Source organism: Solanum lycopersicum, chromosome 10 (genome assembly GCF_036512215.1).
Source record: "Solanum lycopersicum chromosome 10, SLM_r2.1".
Lineage (NCBI taxonomy): Eukaryota > Viridiplantae > Streptophyta > Magnoliopsida > Solanales > Solanaceae > Solanum > Solanum lycopersicum.
The window spans coordinates 12,021,568-12,040,132 of record NC_090809.1 but is presented as its reverse complement, the minus strand read 5'-3'; the positions used below and the strand labels follow the sequence as shown (position 1 = coordinate 12,040,132).

At 34.9% G+C, this 18,565-nt stretch overlaps 1 protein-coding gene and 2 long non-coding RNA genes across 3 annotated transcripts; all 3 read left to right on the top strand.

The window, feature by feature from the left end:
- Positions 1–3,326: 3,326 nt before the first annotated feature.
- LOC101244130 (exocyst complex component 5-like) lies at positions 3,327–5,820 on the top strand. The gene is made up of 5 exons (XM_069289790.1): positions 3,327–3,347; positions 3,508–3,609; positions 3,908–3,958; positions 4,067–4,172; positions 5,647–5,820. The coding sequence occupies exons 1-5, from the start codon at positions 3,327–3,329 to the stop codon at positions 5,793–5,795; spliced, it is 429 nt and encodes a 142-aa protein (XP_069145891.1). The 3' UTR covers positions 5,796–5,820.
- A 1,465-nt stretch (positions 5,821–7,285) lies between these two features.
- Positions 7,286–8,466, top strand: LOC138337075 (uncharacterized). Its single transcript, XR_011211976.1, has 3 exons — positions 7,286–7,708; positions 7,792–8,282; positions 8,371–8,466. It is a non-coding gene; the product is annotated as an uncharacterized lncRNA (long non-coding RNA).
- Positions 8,467–9,296: 830 nt separating this feature from the next.
- On the top strand, positions 9,297–11,181 carry LOC138337066 (uncharacterized). The gene is made up of 3 exons (XR_011211975.1): positions 9,297–9,389; positions 9,877–10,053; positions 11,047–11,181. It is a non-coding gene; the product is annotated as an uncharacterized lncRNA (long non-coding RNA).
- Positions 11,182–18,565: the final 7,384 nt, after the last annotated feature.

Here is an 18,565-nt window from a genome sequence, read left to right as displayed (position 1 = left end):
CGATCCCCTAATACTACGTGTCGGTTCGTGACACCTGATCCCCTAATTCTACGTGTCGGTTCGTGACACCCGATCCCCTAATCTCCTTCCATCAATTCATCAAGCCTTCTTTCTTACCAAGGCATCATCAATCTCATTACTTTAGTTCATCAAGCCTTCTCCCTTACCAAGGCATCATCATTAAAAAGAGATTAGGTTTTTATCAAGATTTGGGATTCAATAACTTCATCATGCTTAATATAATCACAATTATATAATCACGTTCATGCATGCATACAATTAAGCACATAGCAGGGTTTACAATACTACCAATACATATCATTCTCTATTAAGAGTTTACTATGAAAGCATGAAAACCATAACCTACCTCCACTGAAGAATTGCGATCAACAAGCTATCTTCTCAAAATCCTTGTTATCCCCTTGGTTTCTCTCTCTCTCTACTCGTTCTCTTTCTTTTTCTGTCTCTCTTTGTCCTTTCTTATTTTTCTTATCTCAACCCTCTTTCTTTTACCCTAATTAGTATATAATAAAGAATAAAAGATGGCAATAATGCCCCACTAATTAACTTAAGGTTACCTCTTTTAACCCCCAAGAAATTGAGTTATTAATATAGACCCACGAAATATATAATTATAGCAGGAATAGTCCAAAACGCCCCTTTAAAACTTAACCAGAATTCCGACTTCAACTGGGATTACGCAACCTGTGACGTCCCGTCGCGCTTGCGACGGTCCGTCATGCAGGTTCGTCAGAGACTCGATTTCCTTAAGGAGTCTGTGACGGCCCGTCGTACCTACGACGGTCCGTCCTGCACTTCCGTCACGACGTTCAGAGAATCGTTCCCTGTACCAAATTCTCAAGAGTTGAAGTGTTTTGAAACGGTGGATCACGACGGTTCGTCGTGACTGTGACGGTCCGTCCTGCAGGTCCGTCACAGAGTTCAGAGAGTCGATTTCAGCACCCAAATTTTCAGAATTTCTAAGTGTTTTGGGACGAGACACCCTCGACGGTCCGTCGTGCCCATGACGCTCCGTCGTGGGTTCCGTCGTCTCAGCCTATTTTTCCAGAAATAAAATCTGCTGCTCAAAACGACTAAACAGGTTGTTACAGAGGTATACAAAGTCATCAACTTCTTGAGTCAAATTCTATGGTTCTTACTCTTATCTTTATATAATATCTATCAGCTTATTACTTATAGCATTATGTTAACAATACATATAATAATTGCCTCACTTAAAGGATTTTTTTCAATGTTGAGTTGATAAAATCTTACCTAAATGTAATAACTGAGAAAACAATATTAAGTACTAATAATTTCCATCTGAATAGGGTAAAAAATATTTTTTGAATAAACACGTATATGAAGTGTATTTATATATTAGGCCGCGAATTAAAATTTTGCTTTAGGTCCCCAATTACGTTGAGCTGCCCCTGACTACATATTAAAAATGTGGTTGTCTAGTTTCAAGTGGAATATATTTTATTTTTAAAAAATACATGGAGATAATAGAACACCCACAAAGTATAAGTATGTAGTCGAGAATTAGATAATATATTAAGGAGTTATTTGTCTATTTTCTCATTAATATATAATTAAAGAGTTGCCCCATATTTGGAGACATCCAAACTTTCTCTTTGAAAAGCAAATTTGAAATAGTATTAGAAATACCACAAAACTAGTAACTTTTTGTAGATTCAATTAATCTATCTCGACACATTCGTTCACTCTATAATAATTATTGTTGAAGAAGAAGAATTACATTACACTAAGTAAGGTATTTTAATTTACATAGTAGTAGTGTATATGTATTAATAGGCAAATTATAGGTTAATTATTGTTAAAATTGAAAATGGGGTTTTGACTTTTTAACTCTTCATCCAACTTGACTTTCTTAAAAAATAATAATGCCAAATAAAAAATTCTAATGAACAATAATATCTTTTCACATCAATTGAAAAATAAAAATGATAAAATACAAAAGAATATATTATTACTTCCCTATCGTCTATTTTATCGGATTATATTCTTTTTCTCTTGCCATATATTTTAAAATTTCTTTAATTATTAGTTCTCCTAGCATCACTTGTCATATATTTTCTTACTATATATATACTCCCGAATCTCTTACCATATATTTTATCAAAGGACAAAAAGTTAAATAAACATTTTGAAGGTATTTCATGCCTTCCCTTTTAAAGTAATATAAATATGAATGTTTCCCAAAAAAATATAAATATAGATTATGTTATTTTATTAATATATAATTAAAGATTTGCCCCTTGCTCCTTGATAAGCGAAACACCTTAAATTTATATAAACACGTGGAAGGTTTTCAATGGTTTTTTGAAATAGTATTAGAAATACCGCAAGACTGGTAACTTTTTTGTAGATTCAATTAATTTCTACACATTGTTTTACTCTGGAGCAATTGTTGTTATTGAAGAAGAAGAATTACATTACACTCAGTAAGGTAAGAACAAAAAAGGAAGTTATTTTAATGATTTTTACATAGTAGTGTATATGTATTTATAGGCTAATTATAGGTTTAGTTATTATTAAAATTGGAAATGGGGTTTTGACATTTTTCTTAATCCATATTTGTACTAGTCATAAAAGAGAATAGAGACGGAGCACAGTCCAACCGTACTCCACTTGCTCTTGATGTAGATGATTTCAAGGTGATGATCATTATTTACAATGCAACATAATTATAGTAGTAATTTGTTAAAATAGCCATGTTGAATGTGTGTGTTTAATGCAGGGCGATTTTTCATTTGATGATACGTTTGGTAATTTGGTAACTGAGGTATTGCCTTCGTGTCTCGAAAAAGAAGTAGATTCATTAGAAGGTCATGGCAACATTGATGGAATATCGAATGGGCATATGAGGGCACCATCAATGTCAAATGCAGGAAAGTTACTTTCAAGCCCATTGTTTCCTGAAGTTGATGCCTTGTTATCTCTGTTTAAGAATTCTAGTTCACAATTGGTGGAACAAAAAAGACAGGTATATCGTTATGTCATATCTACTGTTCATTCTCGAGAGTTTTTAACTAAAACCCCTTTGTCTCTGATTTGCTATTAAGGTTGATGCAAAGTTTAGCAATCTCACAAAATAAGTTTCTGTTCAAGACTTGAAGCACCGTAAGACACTTGCTGGGGTCAGTCAGTAGTTTTTGTATAATTTAGTTTAATGCGAAACTTTCTTTTTATTTGAGATGATGATCATGGGGTAATGGAACTAGAATTTAATATTGAATAATCGAAGAATGAAATGATGACCTGGTTTAAATGACATCCTATGATGTGAAAATGCACTTGATATGTTTAATACATTTGTCTCGGTAAAGCAGGATAGACATTTGGTTTTTCATTTGCCATCTTTTGCTTATGTTATACTTTTAATCGTCTTTATTATCTTTGGTGTTAAATGGAGTTTCTTTATTCACATTGATCTTCTGAAAGCCTTGAGCATAGCTTTTATGAGTATTAGAAAATGTGCAGCTGGAAAAAGGTGTAGATGGTTTGTTTGGTAGCTTTGCACGTCTGGATTCACGTATATCAAGTGTCGGTCATACTGCTGCCAAAATAGGAGATCACTTGCAGGTAAATGCTATCTCTTCTTAATTACTTAGACTGTTTAGGTCTTTGCTAGTGTAATTACAAGAAATTAGTTTACTTTTATCTGATTGTTTCTGTTGTAACATAAGTAAGAAAGTAACATTTGGTTCTTGATCTTCAATTGAAGTTTGGTACTCCAGACTTAAGTGTGCTTCGTCCATTAAAAGAATGAGCAGACAATAGAAAGACATTTCTTCTAAAAAATTCAATTTCTCCAGATAAATCTGTTTTTCAAGTTATTTTAGACTAATTTTGTACATTAATAACCTTTGTTTCCTGTCAGAGTGCAGATACTCAGAGAGAATCTGCTAGTCAGACGATAGAGCTCATAAAGGTAAACTTGTAACCATCTAAAAGTCATTTCACTCATGGATCTTTTTTTTTTTGTGTCTGTGTTCTTTATAAAAAAAATTGATGGAATAAATTTACTTCCCTCAAACAGTACTTGATGGAGTTCAATAGAAGTGCAGGAGACCTGACACAACTTTCTCCTTTATTCATTGATGATAACCGTGTCGCTGAAGCTGCTTCTATTGCCCAGAAATTAAGTAATGCTCATTACCATTCCTTGGATATTCTCAGAACTGTAAATGTGAAAATTCTTTGCCAATTTTGTTTTATTATCTTTGGTTGAGCTGACTATTCTTAGGTCAAACTAGATAACTTGCAGCCAGGTCAAAAGGTAATAACCCTGCTTATCACTCTTGACTTTTTTCCTTTACTTCTGTTTTCCAGTTTCCGTCTGATCTTTCTTTGCCAACAAAAAATAAGGGGGATATTTTGATCATTGTTATTATTAACGGTGTAATATTTTCGTTTTACACTTGCACCAAGAATCAGATGCCTTCATTCAAAAAATTATCAATTATTAATATTCTTCCTCATTTAGCTATTTATAACCTGAGAAAGCTCTGTGTTTCTGACTCTCAGACAACTTATCTATCTCAAGTTGGTGCAAATTAGGATATGCCGTCATGACACAATCATTTTAAGCGTTTACTCCATTATCATATTTTTCTGTTATTTAACTATACTATTTATTACCTACGGATTTAAGGCATATCATTTTCGTTTTACCGCTTCTGAATTTCTCTCTTTCTCTCCTTCTCGTATTTTCCATTGTTGGTTAACACTCTTCAGTTTCACCTAGCGTCAGAGTAGCTGATTAAGCAGTACCTCTGGCTTCTTTCGAGGTGTTGATGCTGTTAATCAATTAGCATGATTTTAGGCGACTATTTTTCCTTTAGTAGTTATAGGAATATATTATTTCCTTTGATTTACGTCCCTGAACTAGTTATAGGATTTATGGAATTAATAAACCTACCCATGGGATGTAAAGGCATACCGACGTACAAAATAAGCCTGTTCTTCTCAAATTCTTCAGTAACATCTAACTACTATCATGTCATCACCAAAAATAATTAAGAGAACTTAAAATTTTAGGTTCATTTTTTTTCTTCTGATAACTTTGAAATGTTTTACTAGTTTCATGTGGAGAATCATCAAAATGGGAATACTTAGATACAAGGTTGGGTCATTTCTGTCTTTTTACTTTTTCTGGACGGTGGTGGGATTTCCTGAGAGTTACACCGGACGGAAAAACTTGACCGCTGGGTTGCTTCAGGTTATTGAGTTATTCTCTTATTAACTGTCTGATCTCCCACTGGTGATACTGCATAAGGTTTTGGTTCTAATTGTCAATAAGTACACTAAAATATTAACTTCTCACCAAGTCCTTCGATGGACGAGGATATTCAAAGACATTTAATCGTCCACTAACTTAGCTTCTCCTGTATATACCATTAAAAACAATGATCTAATCCTGGTTCATGTACTTGGTCTAGAGGATTGGAGCAACAGAGAATTTTTGTTCCTGCATTTACATTTTCTTTTTTTGTCATTTAAAAAGAAGCCTTTGAGTGATTAATTATATATCTTTCACCTTAGAGAATCTGTTTTCATCGTCAATTGTGTAACAATATGATTTTTCCCCAGATATAATAACATTTATGTAATTTGCAGGATCATTTGCTGATGAAGATATTGGAAGACAAAAAACAACTGTCTCCTCTGCTGTTGGAAATGCAACTTCACATATAGGATTGGAAGTTGCTATCACAAACCTCCAGGAGTACTGCAATGGTACAACAGCGAACTACTTATTTCTTTAACTACTGATGTTTTACTGATCCTCATGGATTTATTCTAAAGCTGTGTTTGAAACTTCTGTTCTTCTTGACTAGCAAGTTTTTCACAAACTACCACCCCGAGAAATGGAGAATCTGAAGTTTTAGAGGAGCATAATATATGATTGAACTTGTGTTGATAAAAAAAGTAGAGCAGAAGTAGGTTATTTGTTGGTAGAAAGATCTGAAGCATTAAGAACCTTCTGGCAACTCTACAACAAACTTCTTAAGAAATTTCTAGGTGCAAAACAAGTTGAGTGCTTTGCCTTCTTAGGTAGTTCTTCTTTCAGGCACCAAGCAATAAGACCTGCTTTTTTATTACCCATGAGATCTATCTTGAAGATGGAACCACTAAACAGTAATTTTTCATCTAATTAGCCCCTCCCGTCCCAATTTATGGGAAGGTGTTTGATAGGACCCGAAGCTTAAGAATTAAAAGAAGACTTTTGAAACGTGTTGTCTAGAATAAGCCATAGATATTTGTGTGACTATCTCATTAAGGGTATACGTTTCAAGTCAAATTTTTATTAAATATAGAAGGTGTCCCTTTCGAGATTAAACTAAAAAGGAAATAGTGTCATATAATTGGGACGGGGGAGGAATCTTTTCAATTTTAATCTTTATTTGACATCAATGATGTTCTGGTCTGGTATGAAAAACATGTTTGACATCAATAGAAGTTCCCAAGACTTAAACCAAAAGGATTTTCAATTATGAGCCATGAGGACCTTATGGTGTGTGTAGTCCAACATGAAGCACGTCTCAGACCAATGAACAGGCACAGTATCTTTGAAACTTGTAACATCGATCTCTTACTCTTTTTCATGTCTCTTTACTGTTTTTTCAAGCTGTCTGGACAACTTAATAAAGGGATAAACGGATGTTCATTTGGTGCGTCTCAATCCATCAGAATAATTAAAACATGGAAAGAAGCCAATTAAATATTTGTTGTTTAAGTAAGAGCAATAATGCATGCTAAAATGCTATGATCTAGCTCCTTCAATTTCCATATTGCTCTGACTCCTAAAATTTTGCACAATGATGTAAATACGGCATATCCTATTAGAAGACTATACCTTAAAAGGGCAAAGAGTTGCAAATACCTTTAGTTCATTCTCAGGTTTCTCGTTTTAATTTTCATAAAGTTTCTAGGGGAAAAGTAGCTAGTTCTGTTCTAAATTGTAAAAATTGATCATAGTAAACATTAGTTGTGTAATTTCTGTGTAGTCTCAAATGGATTTTTTGATATGGGCACATAGTACTGCATTTTAAGATCTAAAGACGTACTAAACATAGTCCTCAATTTTTACATTCGCTGTTTGGACGCCTAGCTTTTGTTTTCTTCTGATGGTTTTAGCTAGCTAATGTGCTCTTGGTTGACATTTATTTTATGTCTTTCCTGTGATGTCATATTCAATTTTTCATTTTAAAGGACTATCTAAATAGTCTTCTTATTTGGTGACCTGCTAGCCTTGGAAAACAGATTATTAGCTCGATTTGATAAGGCTACACAGAAGCGTGATTTGTCTACAATGGGTGAATATGGTAAAATTTTGTCACAGGTAAATTAAGTTGTTTCAGTTGACCTGTCATGTTAAATCTCTATTGAACTTCCTGTAAACGGGGGATAACGTGAAAGGTTTTTATCCTTTCTCTGGAATTTGGACCTGAATCTTGGTGTTTTCTATTGAAAAGAACACTTTATAATTTGACATATTCGTTCTCCAAGCAGTTTAACAGGGGTACCAGTGCCATGCAACACTACGTGGGATTACGTCCCATGTTTGATGTTGCGGTGATGAATGCAGATGCTAAATTGGTCCTTGGTGATGAGGGTGCCCAACCCAGCCCTAGCAATGTTGCTCATGGCCTTTCTTCAATGTTTAATGAAATTGCAGGTTATTTTGGTTGAAGTTTATAAAACAGCATTTCTTTTCTAAATGCATGCCTTTTGAATTTTAACACATTATGTTTCTTCCAGACACGGTGCGAAAAGAAGCAGCCACTATAGCAGCAGTTTTCCCTTCCCCTAAAGATGTAATGTCGATATTAGTTCAGGTATGGTTGATAACTACTTATGGTGTGCTTGAGGCAGTTATTTTATATCTTGTGTTTGTATGATGGTGCTGCAGCAGCAAAAGAAAGCTAGTTCAGCTTGTCGTCGCAGAGCTTTAACAATATATGCATATAAAGACTAACATATCTGTGGACGTGCACCAGTTAATTTAGACAAAAACAATTTCTATCGCCTTGAGTATCCTCCAATTTGTCTGCCTGATATTTTCCATTCCAGTAAAGTGCTTACTGGGTGAGTGTTTCCACAAAAAAATGCAATTATGGAACTGGTAACTAATAGATTGAGGTTATGAACAGCGTGTCTTGGAGGATCGTGTTCCAAAATTTCTAGAGAAGCTCCTACTTAAACCATCTCTTGTTAACCCACCTCCCATGGCAGAAGGCGGGCTTGTATTAGTAAGTGATGTTGCAGAGATTGTTCATTTCAATTAGAAGAGGAAAATATGGCCTTTGGCTGACTCTTTTGTTGCCTTTGAATGTTCAGTATCTCAGAGTGCTGGCTGTCGCATATGAGAAGACACAAGAGTTTGATAAGGAGTTGCGAAGTGTCGGATGTGGTGACTTGGATGTTGAAGGTAGAAATGAAATGAACCTTTGTGCCATCTCATTATTACCTTAATATAGCTGTTTAAAATGTAATAAATGTGTTATAAAAGAGAGGTGGAATGTGCCAAGATCTGCATATGACTGCTTAATTTGGCGAACATGCCGGTATTTTAAGGATTTACCTTACAGAGACATGTAAATGCGTGATATAAGCCTCATGAGTCTTCATTCTGAAATCTCTGTCAACTAGGACAGTTAATGACAAGGTTCTGAAGAAATAATGAGTTGTCTATTATGGGCATATTATGCACTTCACGGAGAGAGGAAATTAAAAAGAAGAGATAAAGGATGACAGGGTGTTCACCAAAAGTGGGAGGGAAATACAGATTCTTGAAGAAATTTGAGTATTAGGTATTGCTAAAAGGCCAGGTTCTTAATAAAAGTGAAGTCTTGACACCCAAGTTTTGTTCTTTTCCGTCGTTGAGGCATGTACTACTTCCGATATTAATGATCAATTAATATTGTAGAGTCGTTTTTCTCCTTTACCTGTTTAAGAGAAACAACAAATACATGCGAGTCTATATCAAATCTTGAAGTGTTATGTTTCTTGTAATTTGCTAAGATTGTTTCTACATCTAACTTCAGTTCCAAATATTATAGAAAACGTTCTAGTCCTGTTAGGTTACTTACTGTGGTTTACTACCATGGTTCATTTGGGTACTAGAATCGGTTTCTTGAAGATACTCACTTTTGTTTTTACCACGAGGTCAATCTAGATGGTCTTGACCATAGGCTATTTCCATTTATAATTTGTTGGACTGGCTTTGTTTATGTCAATTATATTTGTGATCTCCATTTTCTTCTAGTTCAGGTTTGACTGAATCATTGTTTCTACCACACGAAGATATATACATAGAGTGCGAGCAAGCCTCTCTTAAACAACTTTACAAAGCTAAGGTTTGTGACAATTTCTTCTTCTGAACAGTCTCATCATTCTAGTTTTTGTTTAAGGCACACCTTTCTCTCTATTGCTTAGGTAAAACAAGGAAGTTTTGGAAGAAGCTATTTCCACAATGAAAACAATCAGAACTCCTAAATTAAGTAAAGAAATTATTGGTTGTCAATTTTCTGGTTCTAGGGAACCTTGAAATATTTCTGTTCCAAAGCACCTAGTAGGTGCCATGTAAATTGCAAAATGTTTGCTCCACATAGGCTCTTACCAAATCAAACTTAGCTTGCATGAAATTTGGTATACTAGCTGACAAGGCTACCTGCTTCTGGAGAGCGTTAAACAATATTGAAGGTCCACAATGTTATTGTAACAATAGGTGCCCAACAACTTTGTGAACTTATAGATGTTTATGAAAGTGTTCCACCTGTAACATATCATTCTGGTGGCCTTCTCTTGAACAATTTTGAACAGACCTCTTGTTTTAATTTGCAGATGGATGAACTGCGTAGTGAAAGTCAGCTATCCAACTCTGAGTAGTCTGGGACAATTGGACGCTCAAAAGGTGCTTCAATAGTACTTTCTAACCCGGAAATTTCTGTCACTGTGGTAACAGAGTTTGTTCGTTGGAACGAAGAAGCAATATCCAGATGCAGTTTGTTTTACTTACAGGTATATATGACATGTTCCAAGATGTTGCTGAAGCTGTACCTTAATCATCTCTCAGTTTTTTTCCTTTGGCTGGAAAATGAAAAGGAACTAGTTATTGTATCAAGGCTTGTGCCGGAGTAGATTCATTCACATCATGTTCGTTTTCATGTCCAGTAGAATTTTTGACCTATTCTATTAAAAAGATACTTTAGGCTAGTCAGATTAGAATTTAGATTGAAAAGATGTTTATCCATATGACTGTTGGTAGTGATTGCGTAAGTTCCTCTACTTTGGATATCATGTATGCGAAGATTTCCCTAAGCACAGTAGTAAATTATTTATTACATAGACAGGTTAGTTGAATAGTTGAAGAGCTATAGTTGACATACATACAGAGGGAGTGAGAATCTTCTCCATACTTTCTTTAGTAAGTAATATATATTTTATACAGAAGACGTTAGCAACAAGACTGTTCTGATTTTATGCAAAACAGCTAGATTTGTCACTTAAGAATGTAGGCAATCGACAAAATCCAGTACTGTATCAATGTCATTTACAACCATTCCTTCACATCAACCTGTAATCCTACAGAAAAAACTTTTATTTGTAAAAAGACTTCCAACTTTTGGCAAAACAGGAATCTGATTTCTCTTGAAACACATGTGATCTCTTTCTAGCCAAACGGTCCAAAATATACATCATGAAATTCTTCTCCATGCCTACATCTGATCCTTATCTTTTCTCCTTGAGAACTTATTACTGTTTGTTTTAAACTGAAGGCACTGCCACTAGATTCAATATAAGTTCAATAATGCAAACCATATTTGCCAAGTAAAGTTACAATGTGGCCTGTAGTAATCAAGTATGTTGTAGTTATCTTTTTTTAGTGTCTTCTGCCTCTGGTACACGTCTTTAGGCCATTCTCCTAACTTGATGATATATTTGTTGACTGTTATACTTTAGTAGATAAAAACCTACAGGGATTAGCTAATTGATTATACCTCTTATATACAGCCTGCTGCACTTGCTGCTAGCATTAAACCTATTTTCACATGCCTTCTGGACCAAGTAAGTTCATCACCTCCTGTTACATTTATAGTTTGTTTCAATTGTTGTCGTCTTTTAGTTCTTTCATCATGTCACTGGGAGCATGCATTAATCAAGTAGGAAATTCATAGAAGGTACAATATATATCTTATGTGACATATATCTAAAATATGTGTTTGTGTGTGTGCCTTTATATATATATCTGTAGTCTTCTGCATGTTTAGAATTCATGTAAGCAATATCTCTAATACAGAATAAGGAGTTCTATTTTCACTGTTTGCTTTTGCCTGTGGAAATATCTAGCATTTGTATAGAAACATCTCCGATGATGAAAGCTAAATTACATTAAACTTTGGTAATATCATTTTGCTTTATTGTGGGATAAAAGAGCTTTGACAAGTGTTATAAGAGTGGTAGGAGACAAGCAAATCTCCCAAAATCTTTGGTTGCACATTACTTTTTTACCCTAGTTATGAATGAGTGTATCAATAATATACAAAATGGGATTCAATGGAGTATGTTATTTGCAGAAGTTATTGTTTTAATCGCCGAAGCCCTAAACAAGCGAAGCCAAACCAAAAGTTTGAACCATGGAGAAGCACTCAAGAGTAATGGTCTTAGGAAAAGTAGAAGTAACCAAAAATCATATAGACTCTAAGTTAGCCAACACAAGAAGAAAGGAGTGAGATGACAATATGCAGTCAATTCATCTAGATTAAGTTGCATGACAGAATTAAAGTAGGTTCACTGGAATAGAGAAATGTTAAGGTTGTGCTATGCGTGCAGAGGATACTTACCAAATTAAAAGGTAAGTTCTCCAGAATGTTAATGAAATCTGTAATTATATATGGATGCAATGTTTAGCCTCCAAGCCTCAACATGTCCACAAAATGAGTAAAATTGTTAGTGGAACACTTACATTGGGTCCTCATCCTGGGTTCACTAACAACAGGTCTGGTGTTTGTTAGTGGAACACTTACATTGGGTCCTCATCCTGGGTTTACTACCAACAGGTCTGGTGTTTGTTAGTGGAACACTTACATTGTTGTCCTCATCCTGGGTTCACTAACAACAGGTCTGGTGTTTGACAAGAATCGTTTTAGTTCGGGTAGAATTTATATTTCGATGCACAAATAAGTACATGGTTTAGAGGATCACTAGTCATTTGATAACCCCTTTAGGACAAATTATTGGGTAATGAAACAGGACAAATAGAGCTGAGTGGTTGAGGTTCCATCTTACCAGACCCTACTAATTTGGAAAGAGGCGTAACAATAGTTATGGTACAATTGTTTTTCTCACTCTAGACTTTTGCAGGTCAGTCAATACATAATAGGAGGTCTTGAAAGAGCCAGAGAAGGCCTTACTGAGGCTGCTGCCTTGAGGGAAAAACTTGCTGGGAACTAGTGTTAGCCGAAGAGTTGCTGCAGCAGCTGCTTCTGCCGTAATTAGTCTAGTCTATTCTTTTGATCTAGAGTTTTGTACTTTGTATACATCTAAATGTTAAGCGACCAGCTGTCTTGTTGTATGATTGGTTTTATATAGGCAGAAAATGCAGCTGCTGCTGGTGAAAGCAGTTTCAAATCTTTCATGGCATCTGTGCAACGTTGTGGAAGCAGTGTGGCTATTTTGCAGCAAGTGGTTTGTTTTGATGCCAGTGGAGTCAATTTAAATTTATGTAGATGTAGCTTTAACTAAATTGCACTTAACTCCTGGTTTTCTTTAGTATTTTGTGAACTCCATATCGCGGCGTTTACTTCCTGTGGATGGTGCTCATGCTGCTTCCAGTGAAGAAATGGCAACAGCTATGTCACGTGCAGAGAGTGTTGCTTGTAAGGGGCATACACAGTGCATTGAAACTGTCATAGCAGAGGTTTGTGATTTAGAATATTTATTCTTTTGTATAGGCTTGATAAGTGCTATATGTGGGACACTTATCCTCCCTAGGCAAAGTATCTCATTGGTCACTTTCACCAGCCATTTAATGTTTTCCAACTCTTTCATCTGTTCTCTAAAACCAAACATTTTGTTTGACATCATGTTCCCCTTTGACTGCTTTCAGGTAGAAAGGCTACTGTCAACTGAACAAAAGGCAACAGATTATCGATCACCTGATGATGACATTATCCCTGACCATCGGCCAACAAGTGCTTGTGAATGGTGAATCCCTATATTAATTAGAAGATGCACATATGTTAGTCTTTTTTATAGAAAGATGTATTCTTGAAACATCAAGAACATATCCAAGTATGAAATTTCAGTTGATCTTGTGATTGCTTTCCTCTTTATATCTGGCGTAGTATATTTTAAGATCTTTGGAATTTACGTCTTTTTTGGCAATCATTTAGTTTCATTTTACCAGTATACTAATACTATATCTACAACCAGTGCTGTTGCATACCTTTCCCGTGTGCTTGAGTCAGCATTCATTGGACTGGAAGGGCTAAACAAACAAGCCTTCCTGACTGAACTGGTGTGTTACTGTTCTTATTGCTGTGACTATTATCTTTCATCCAAAACCTTGATGCCGGAAATCTTCTCTCAAGTATCTTTTTTCCCAAGAAAGGTTGAGTGTGTTATAGATAGCAGCAAGAAAGTGTTATCAAAAGTATTTACAATCGAGACAAAGAAACCCATCTCTTCGTATTCTTAAAGGCATTCTATCAGATCTATCACTTCTCTTTTTTTATCTGTTAGGTAAAGTTATCTTCTTGTAATTTTCAGGTTAATGCTGTTTCTAGACACACGATAACTGATCCTTGACCCAATCGGTCATTTTTATAGTTTCAGAGAGTTCTGTTTCTGGAAATCGTTCGGTAGCTTGTTCAAAAAATTTTAATCAACTGAATTTACCTATACACATGTCCTAGCCTGTAACTCTCAAAGATCACCAATTAACAAAACCACCCATGATATTGATATACTAAGAACATACACATGGTTAGTTTGTGCATACACACATTTGTTGTGCAAATGGTAGGAAGAAATTGAAACTTGTCTCTGCATCCATTTTAGTGCTATGTATTTCTGTCGTGTTGGGTTATTCAGTGGTGTCTAAATTATTTGCAACTTATTGATCCTGTATTTAGTTTTCTTTGCCAGAATTTCTTATATTGATACTATGTTTGTCTATTTTAAAAATGTTCTTATAGGGGAATCGCTTGCACAAGGGGTTGCTTAACCATTGGCAAAAGTTCATTTTTAATCCTAGGTAATTCCTTTCTCTAGTTCATTCGATTTAGTAGCAGCAGCAGCAGAAGAAATTATAGTAGTTTCTAGATATATCAAGGTTGACTGGTACAGGTATTGCAGCTATTGCCACATCATTTATGTCTAATTCTAAGATAATTGTTGTATATGATGGTAGGCATATAAGCAAGAAAAGACCTAATGGTTTGACTGAAAGGATGAACAAGACCTTGATGGAAAGAGTTAGATGTTTGCTTTCTGAAGCAAAGTTGCCAAACTCATTTTTGGGTGAGATTTTATTGACCGCTGCACATGTTATTAATCTATCTCCTGTTGTTGCTTTGCAAAGTGATGTACCAAATAGTGTTTGTATGGAAAGGATGTTTTCTATGACCATTTGAGAGTATTTGGTTGCAATCCTTTGTACATGTGCAAAAAGATGAGAGGTCAAAGTTAGATGCCAAGACAAGGCAGTGCATCTTCATTGGATATGACCTTGATGAATTTGGTTACAAGCTATATGAATTTGTGAGAAACCATGATATTATTTTCATAGAGAATCAAACAATTGAAGATATTGACAAAGCGGAGAAAGTAGAATTTTCAAGTTTTGATGGTATAGTTCATCATGATGACGTTCCTCACACAACTGTGCATGATGTTGTTGGGCTTGATAATCATTATGACGCCAAGAATCATGTATCTCATCAACATGTTAGTGTTGATAATAACAATGATATTGTTATTGATGATCATGTTGCTCATGAAGTTGTGCACGAATCAAATATTCCGCTTCGGAGGTCCACAAGAAAATGGTTTCCTTCCTCCCTTTATTCACCCAATGAGTATGTGTTACTCACTGACGGGGGAGAACCTGAATGTTATAAGGAGGCCATGGAAGATGATCACAATGATCTATGGATTGAAGCCATGCAAGATGAGATGAAGTCTCTGCATGAGAACCACACTTATGAGTTGGTAAAATATCTTAAGGGCATGAGAGCTTTGAAGAACAAATGGGTGTTCAAAGCTAAAGTTGAAGAACACAACTTGAAGCCCAGATACAAACCTAGATTGGTTGTTAGGGATCTGGTCAAATTAAGTATTGGATTTGATGAAATATTTTCTCTTGGTGTGAAAATGTCCTCGATTCTCATGGTTCTAGGTTTGGTTGCTAGTCCTAATTTAGAGATTCAGCAGATGGATGTGAAAACGACTTTCCTTCACGGTAATCTAGAAGAAGAGATTTATATGGAACAACCTGAGGGCTTCAAAGTAGATGGTAAAGAAAATTTTGTGTGCAAACTCAGAAAGAGTCTATATGGCCTAAAGCGAACTCCTAGACAGTGGTACAAGAAGTTAGAATTTGTTGTGGAGGAGAAAGACTATAAAAGGACTTCTTCAGATTATTGTGTATTTGTGCAAAAAAAAATTTTGGGAATGATTTATCATCCTTTTGCTGTATGTGGATGATATGTTGATTGTGGGCAAGAATACTTCCAAGATTGACGAGCTGAAGAAAGAGTTGTGTAAGTCTTTTTCTATGAAAGACTTGGGCCATGCCAATAAAATTTTGGGCATGAGAATCACTCGTCTCAGAGATAAAAGGAAAATTTATTTGTCCCAGAAGAAGTACATTGAACGTGTACTAGAGCGCTTCAATATGAAGAATGCTAAGCCTGTTTGTACACCTCTTGCTGGTCATATGAAGTTGAGCAAGAAGATGTGTCCTACAGCTAGGGAGGAAAAAGAGAACATGGCCAAAGTTCCATATTCCTCCGTCGTCAGAAGTATAATGTATGCAATGGTATATGCACTAGACCTGATATTGCTCACGCAGTTGGTATTGTCAACAGATTTCTCGACAATCGAGGAAAGGAGCATTGGGAAGCTGTGAAGTGAATATTCAGGTATCTCAGAGGAAGCTCAGATGTATGCTTGTGTTTTGGAGCATCAAATCCAATTTTGAAAGGTTATACCGATGCTGATATGGCAGGTGACCTTGATAACGAAAAATCCACCACTGGATATTTGTTTACTTTTTCAGGGGAGCTATATCATGGAAGTCGAAGTTGCAGAAGTGTGTTTCACTATCTACAACTGAAACAGAGTATATTGCAGCTACTGAAGCCGGTAATGAGATGATATGGCTAAAGCGATTTCTTCAAGAGCTTGGTTTGAATCAGATGAGTATATTGTCTATTGTGACATCCAGAGTGTAATAGACTTGAGTAAGAACTCCATGTACCATGCAAGAACAAAACACATCGACGTCAGATATCATTGGATTCGTGAAGAAGTGGAGAGTAAATCATTTCACATAAAAAAGATCCACACAAGTGAAAATCCTTCAGATATGCTAAACAAGACGATATCGAAAGACAAGCTCAAGTTATTCAAAGAACTTGTGGGTATGAGCTCTCTCTAAAGAAGATGAAGATACCTTGTTCCAGTAAATGGGACTGGAGGGGGAGATTTCTTGAATCCATACCATTTTTGGTCAACTTTAGCTATTCATTGCTAAAAGCAATTGTTAAAAAAGAATAGTAATTGGAGATGAAAATAAAAGATTTGGTGGTTGACAAATTGGTAAGATTTGTAACCATTTTTGACTTTTCTATATTTACCTATGTCATTAGTGACATAGGCATGATTTTATCCTTCTATAAATAGAGAATTCTTGCTTATTTGTAGAACACACCAAGTTAGAGAGAAAACCCATTTTGAGAGCAAAGTGAGGTATTCCATAGATTATAGAAGAAAAATAGTGTATGAAGAAAAATAGAGTGTGAGCGATATTTAATAAGGTGGAAACCAAAAGAGTGTTTTTCCTTTTGAGTGTATCGTAGTGACTTTGAGTATTGTATTCGTGACTACACAGTGTAAAATTCCTTACTATAGTAATATCAGTTGCTCCTCTTGACCCGGGGTGTTTTTCCCCTTATTTAGAAGAGTTTTCCACGTAAAATTCTTGGTGTCATTATTTTTTCATTTTATTTACATTACTTTTACCATATATATTTTTGTGTTTATCCATGTTTTTCCCAACACACTTCGATTTTGTTAATAACTAATTTTTTTCTTTCTGAATAGTAATGTCACAAAAGGTTGAATGACTTGTATATTGTTTAAGGTTGTCTGCTGTACAAGTTTAAGGCAGATAATTTTCTGAATTCTTTCTTTTATCTGCAAACTCAGGTTTATTCAACTCCGCGATGATTACAAGAATGCAAAACTTGCATCAAAGCTCAGCTCCTTGTGAAGTTAGCTTAGTTGCATCAGAAATTACATCCTCAAGATAAAAAATCACTTTGTACTTGTAGCCTATATATATGGCAAAGCTCTTCCATCTCATATTGGATCTTTATATTTCTGAACTGGAAAATATGGGGAAGATTGTTGCTATATTGTTGATGATCGACAAGAAAAATATAGTTTTTTCTTGGTATAAAGATGTATCTTTTCCTATACGGAAACTCTTTGCACTTGCCAAAAAATACACATTCTTCACACCTAGTAAGACTTGTTATGGGTCGGACATTGGTTTCCCTGCTTATTATGGGTCTGTCCGTGTTTGAAACCTCAGAAAAAAAGTTGCTATGTCCTCCCTTCTTTTGCTTCTCCTTCCTCTTCAGTATGCAGGTACAAAAGCAGACTAAGTTTGAACAGTAGCTATCACCAATTTCTTCATAATGAAAAGTTTCAAATGACCAGTTATTTACCTTTTTATTTTACAAGGTCCCTTCTTCAAACATCACTAGTAAAATTACATTGATGTATTACTATTTGAGGCACTGAAAATTATAAGGTATTAATGAATTATTTTAGAAGAAGGGTAGTGATTGACTAGTTGTAATTTTATCAACTAAAGGAAATACTTTTTGTGTAGGGTGTTATGATTGCTTCCTTTTAGCAAATGATTTCGAATCTTAAAGTATATTGCACATAAGTAGACACTAGGGGTATACATGATTAATTGAGTTGAGTTTTTCAAATATCAAATTAAACTATTTTTATCGTATTTTTAAAATTTATAAATCAAATCAAATTAATATAATTTAAATTTTTCATCCTCGAGTTTTTCCGATTATATATTAATTACAGAAAAATAATTAACTTATATTTAAAATATATATTTAGTCTTATCAAACTATAATTATCTAAGATTATTTTTTATAAAAAATAACACAAAATATGAGATTAGTGATGACACAAAAAATATTAACAATAAATAATAGTGAAATAACATCAAATTAATATTCCAAATCAACAAAGTCATGAAAAATGCTTGCACATA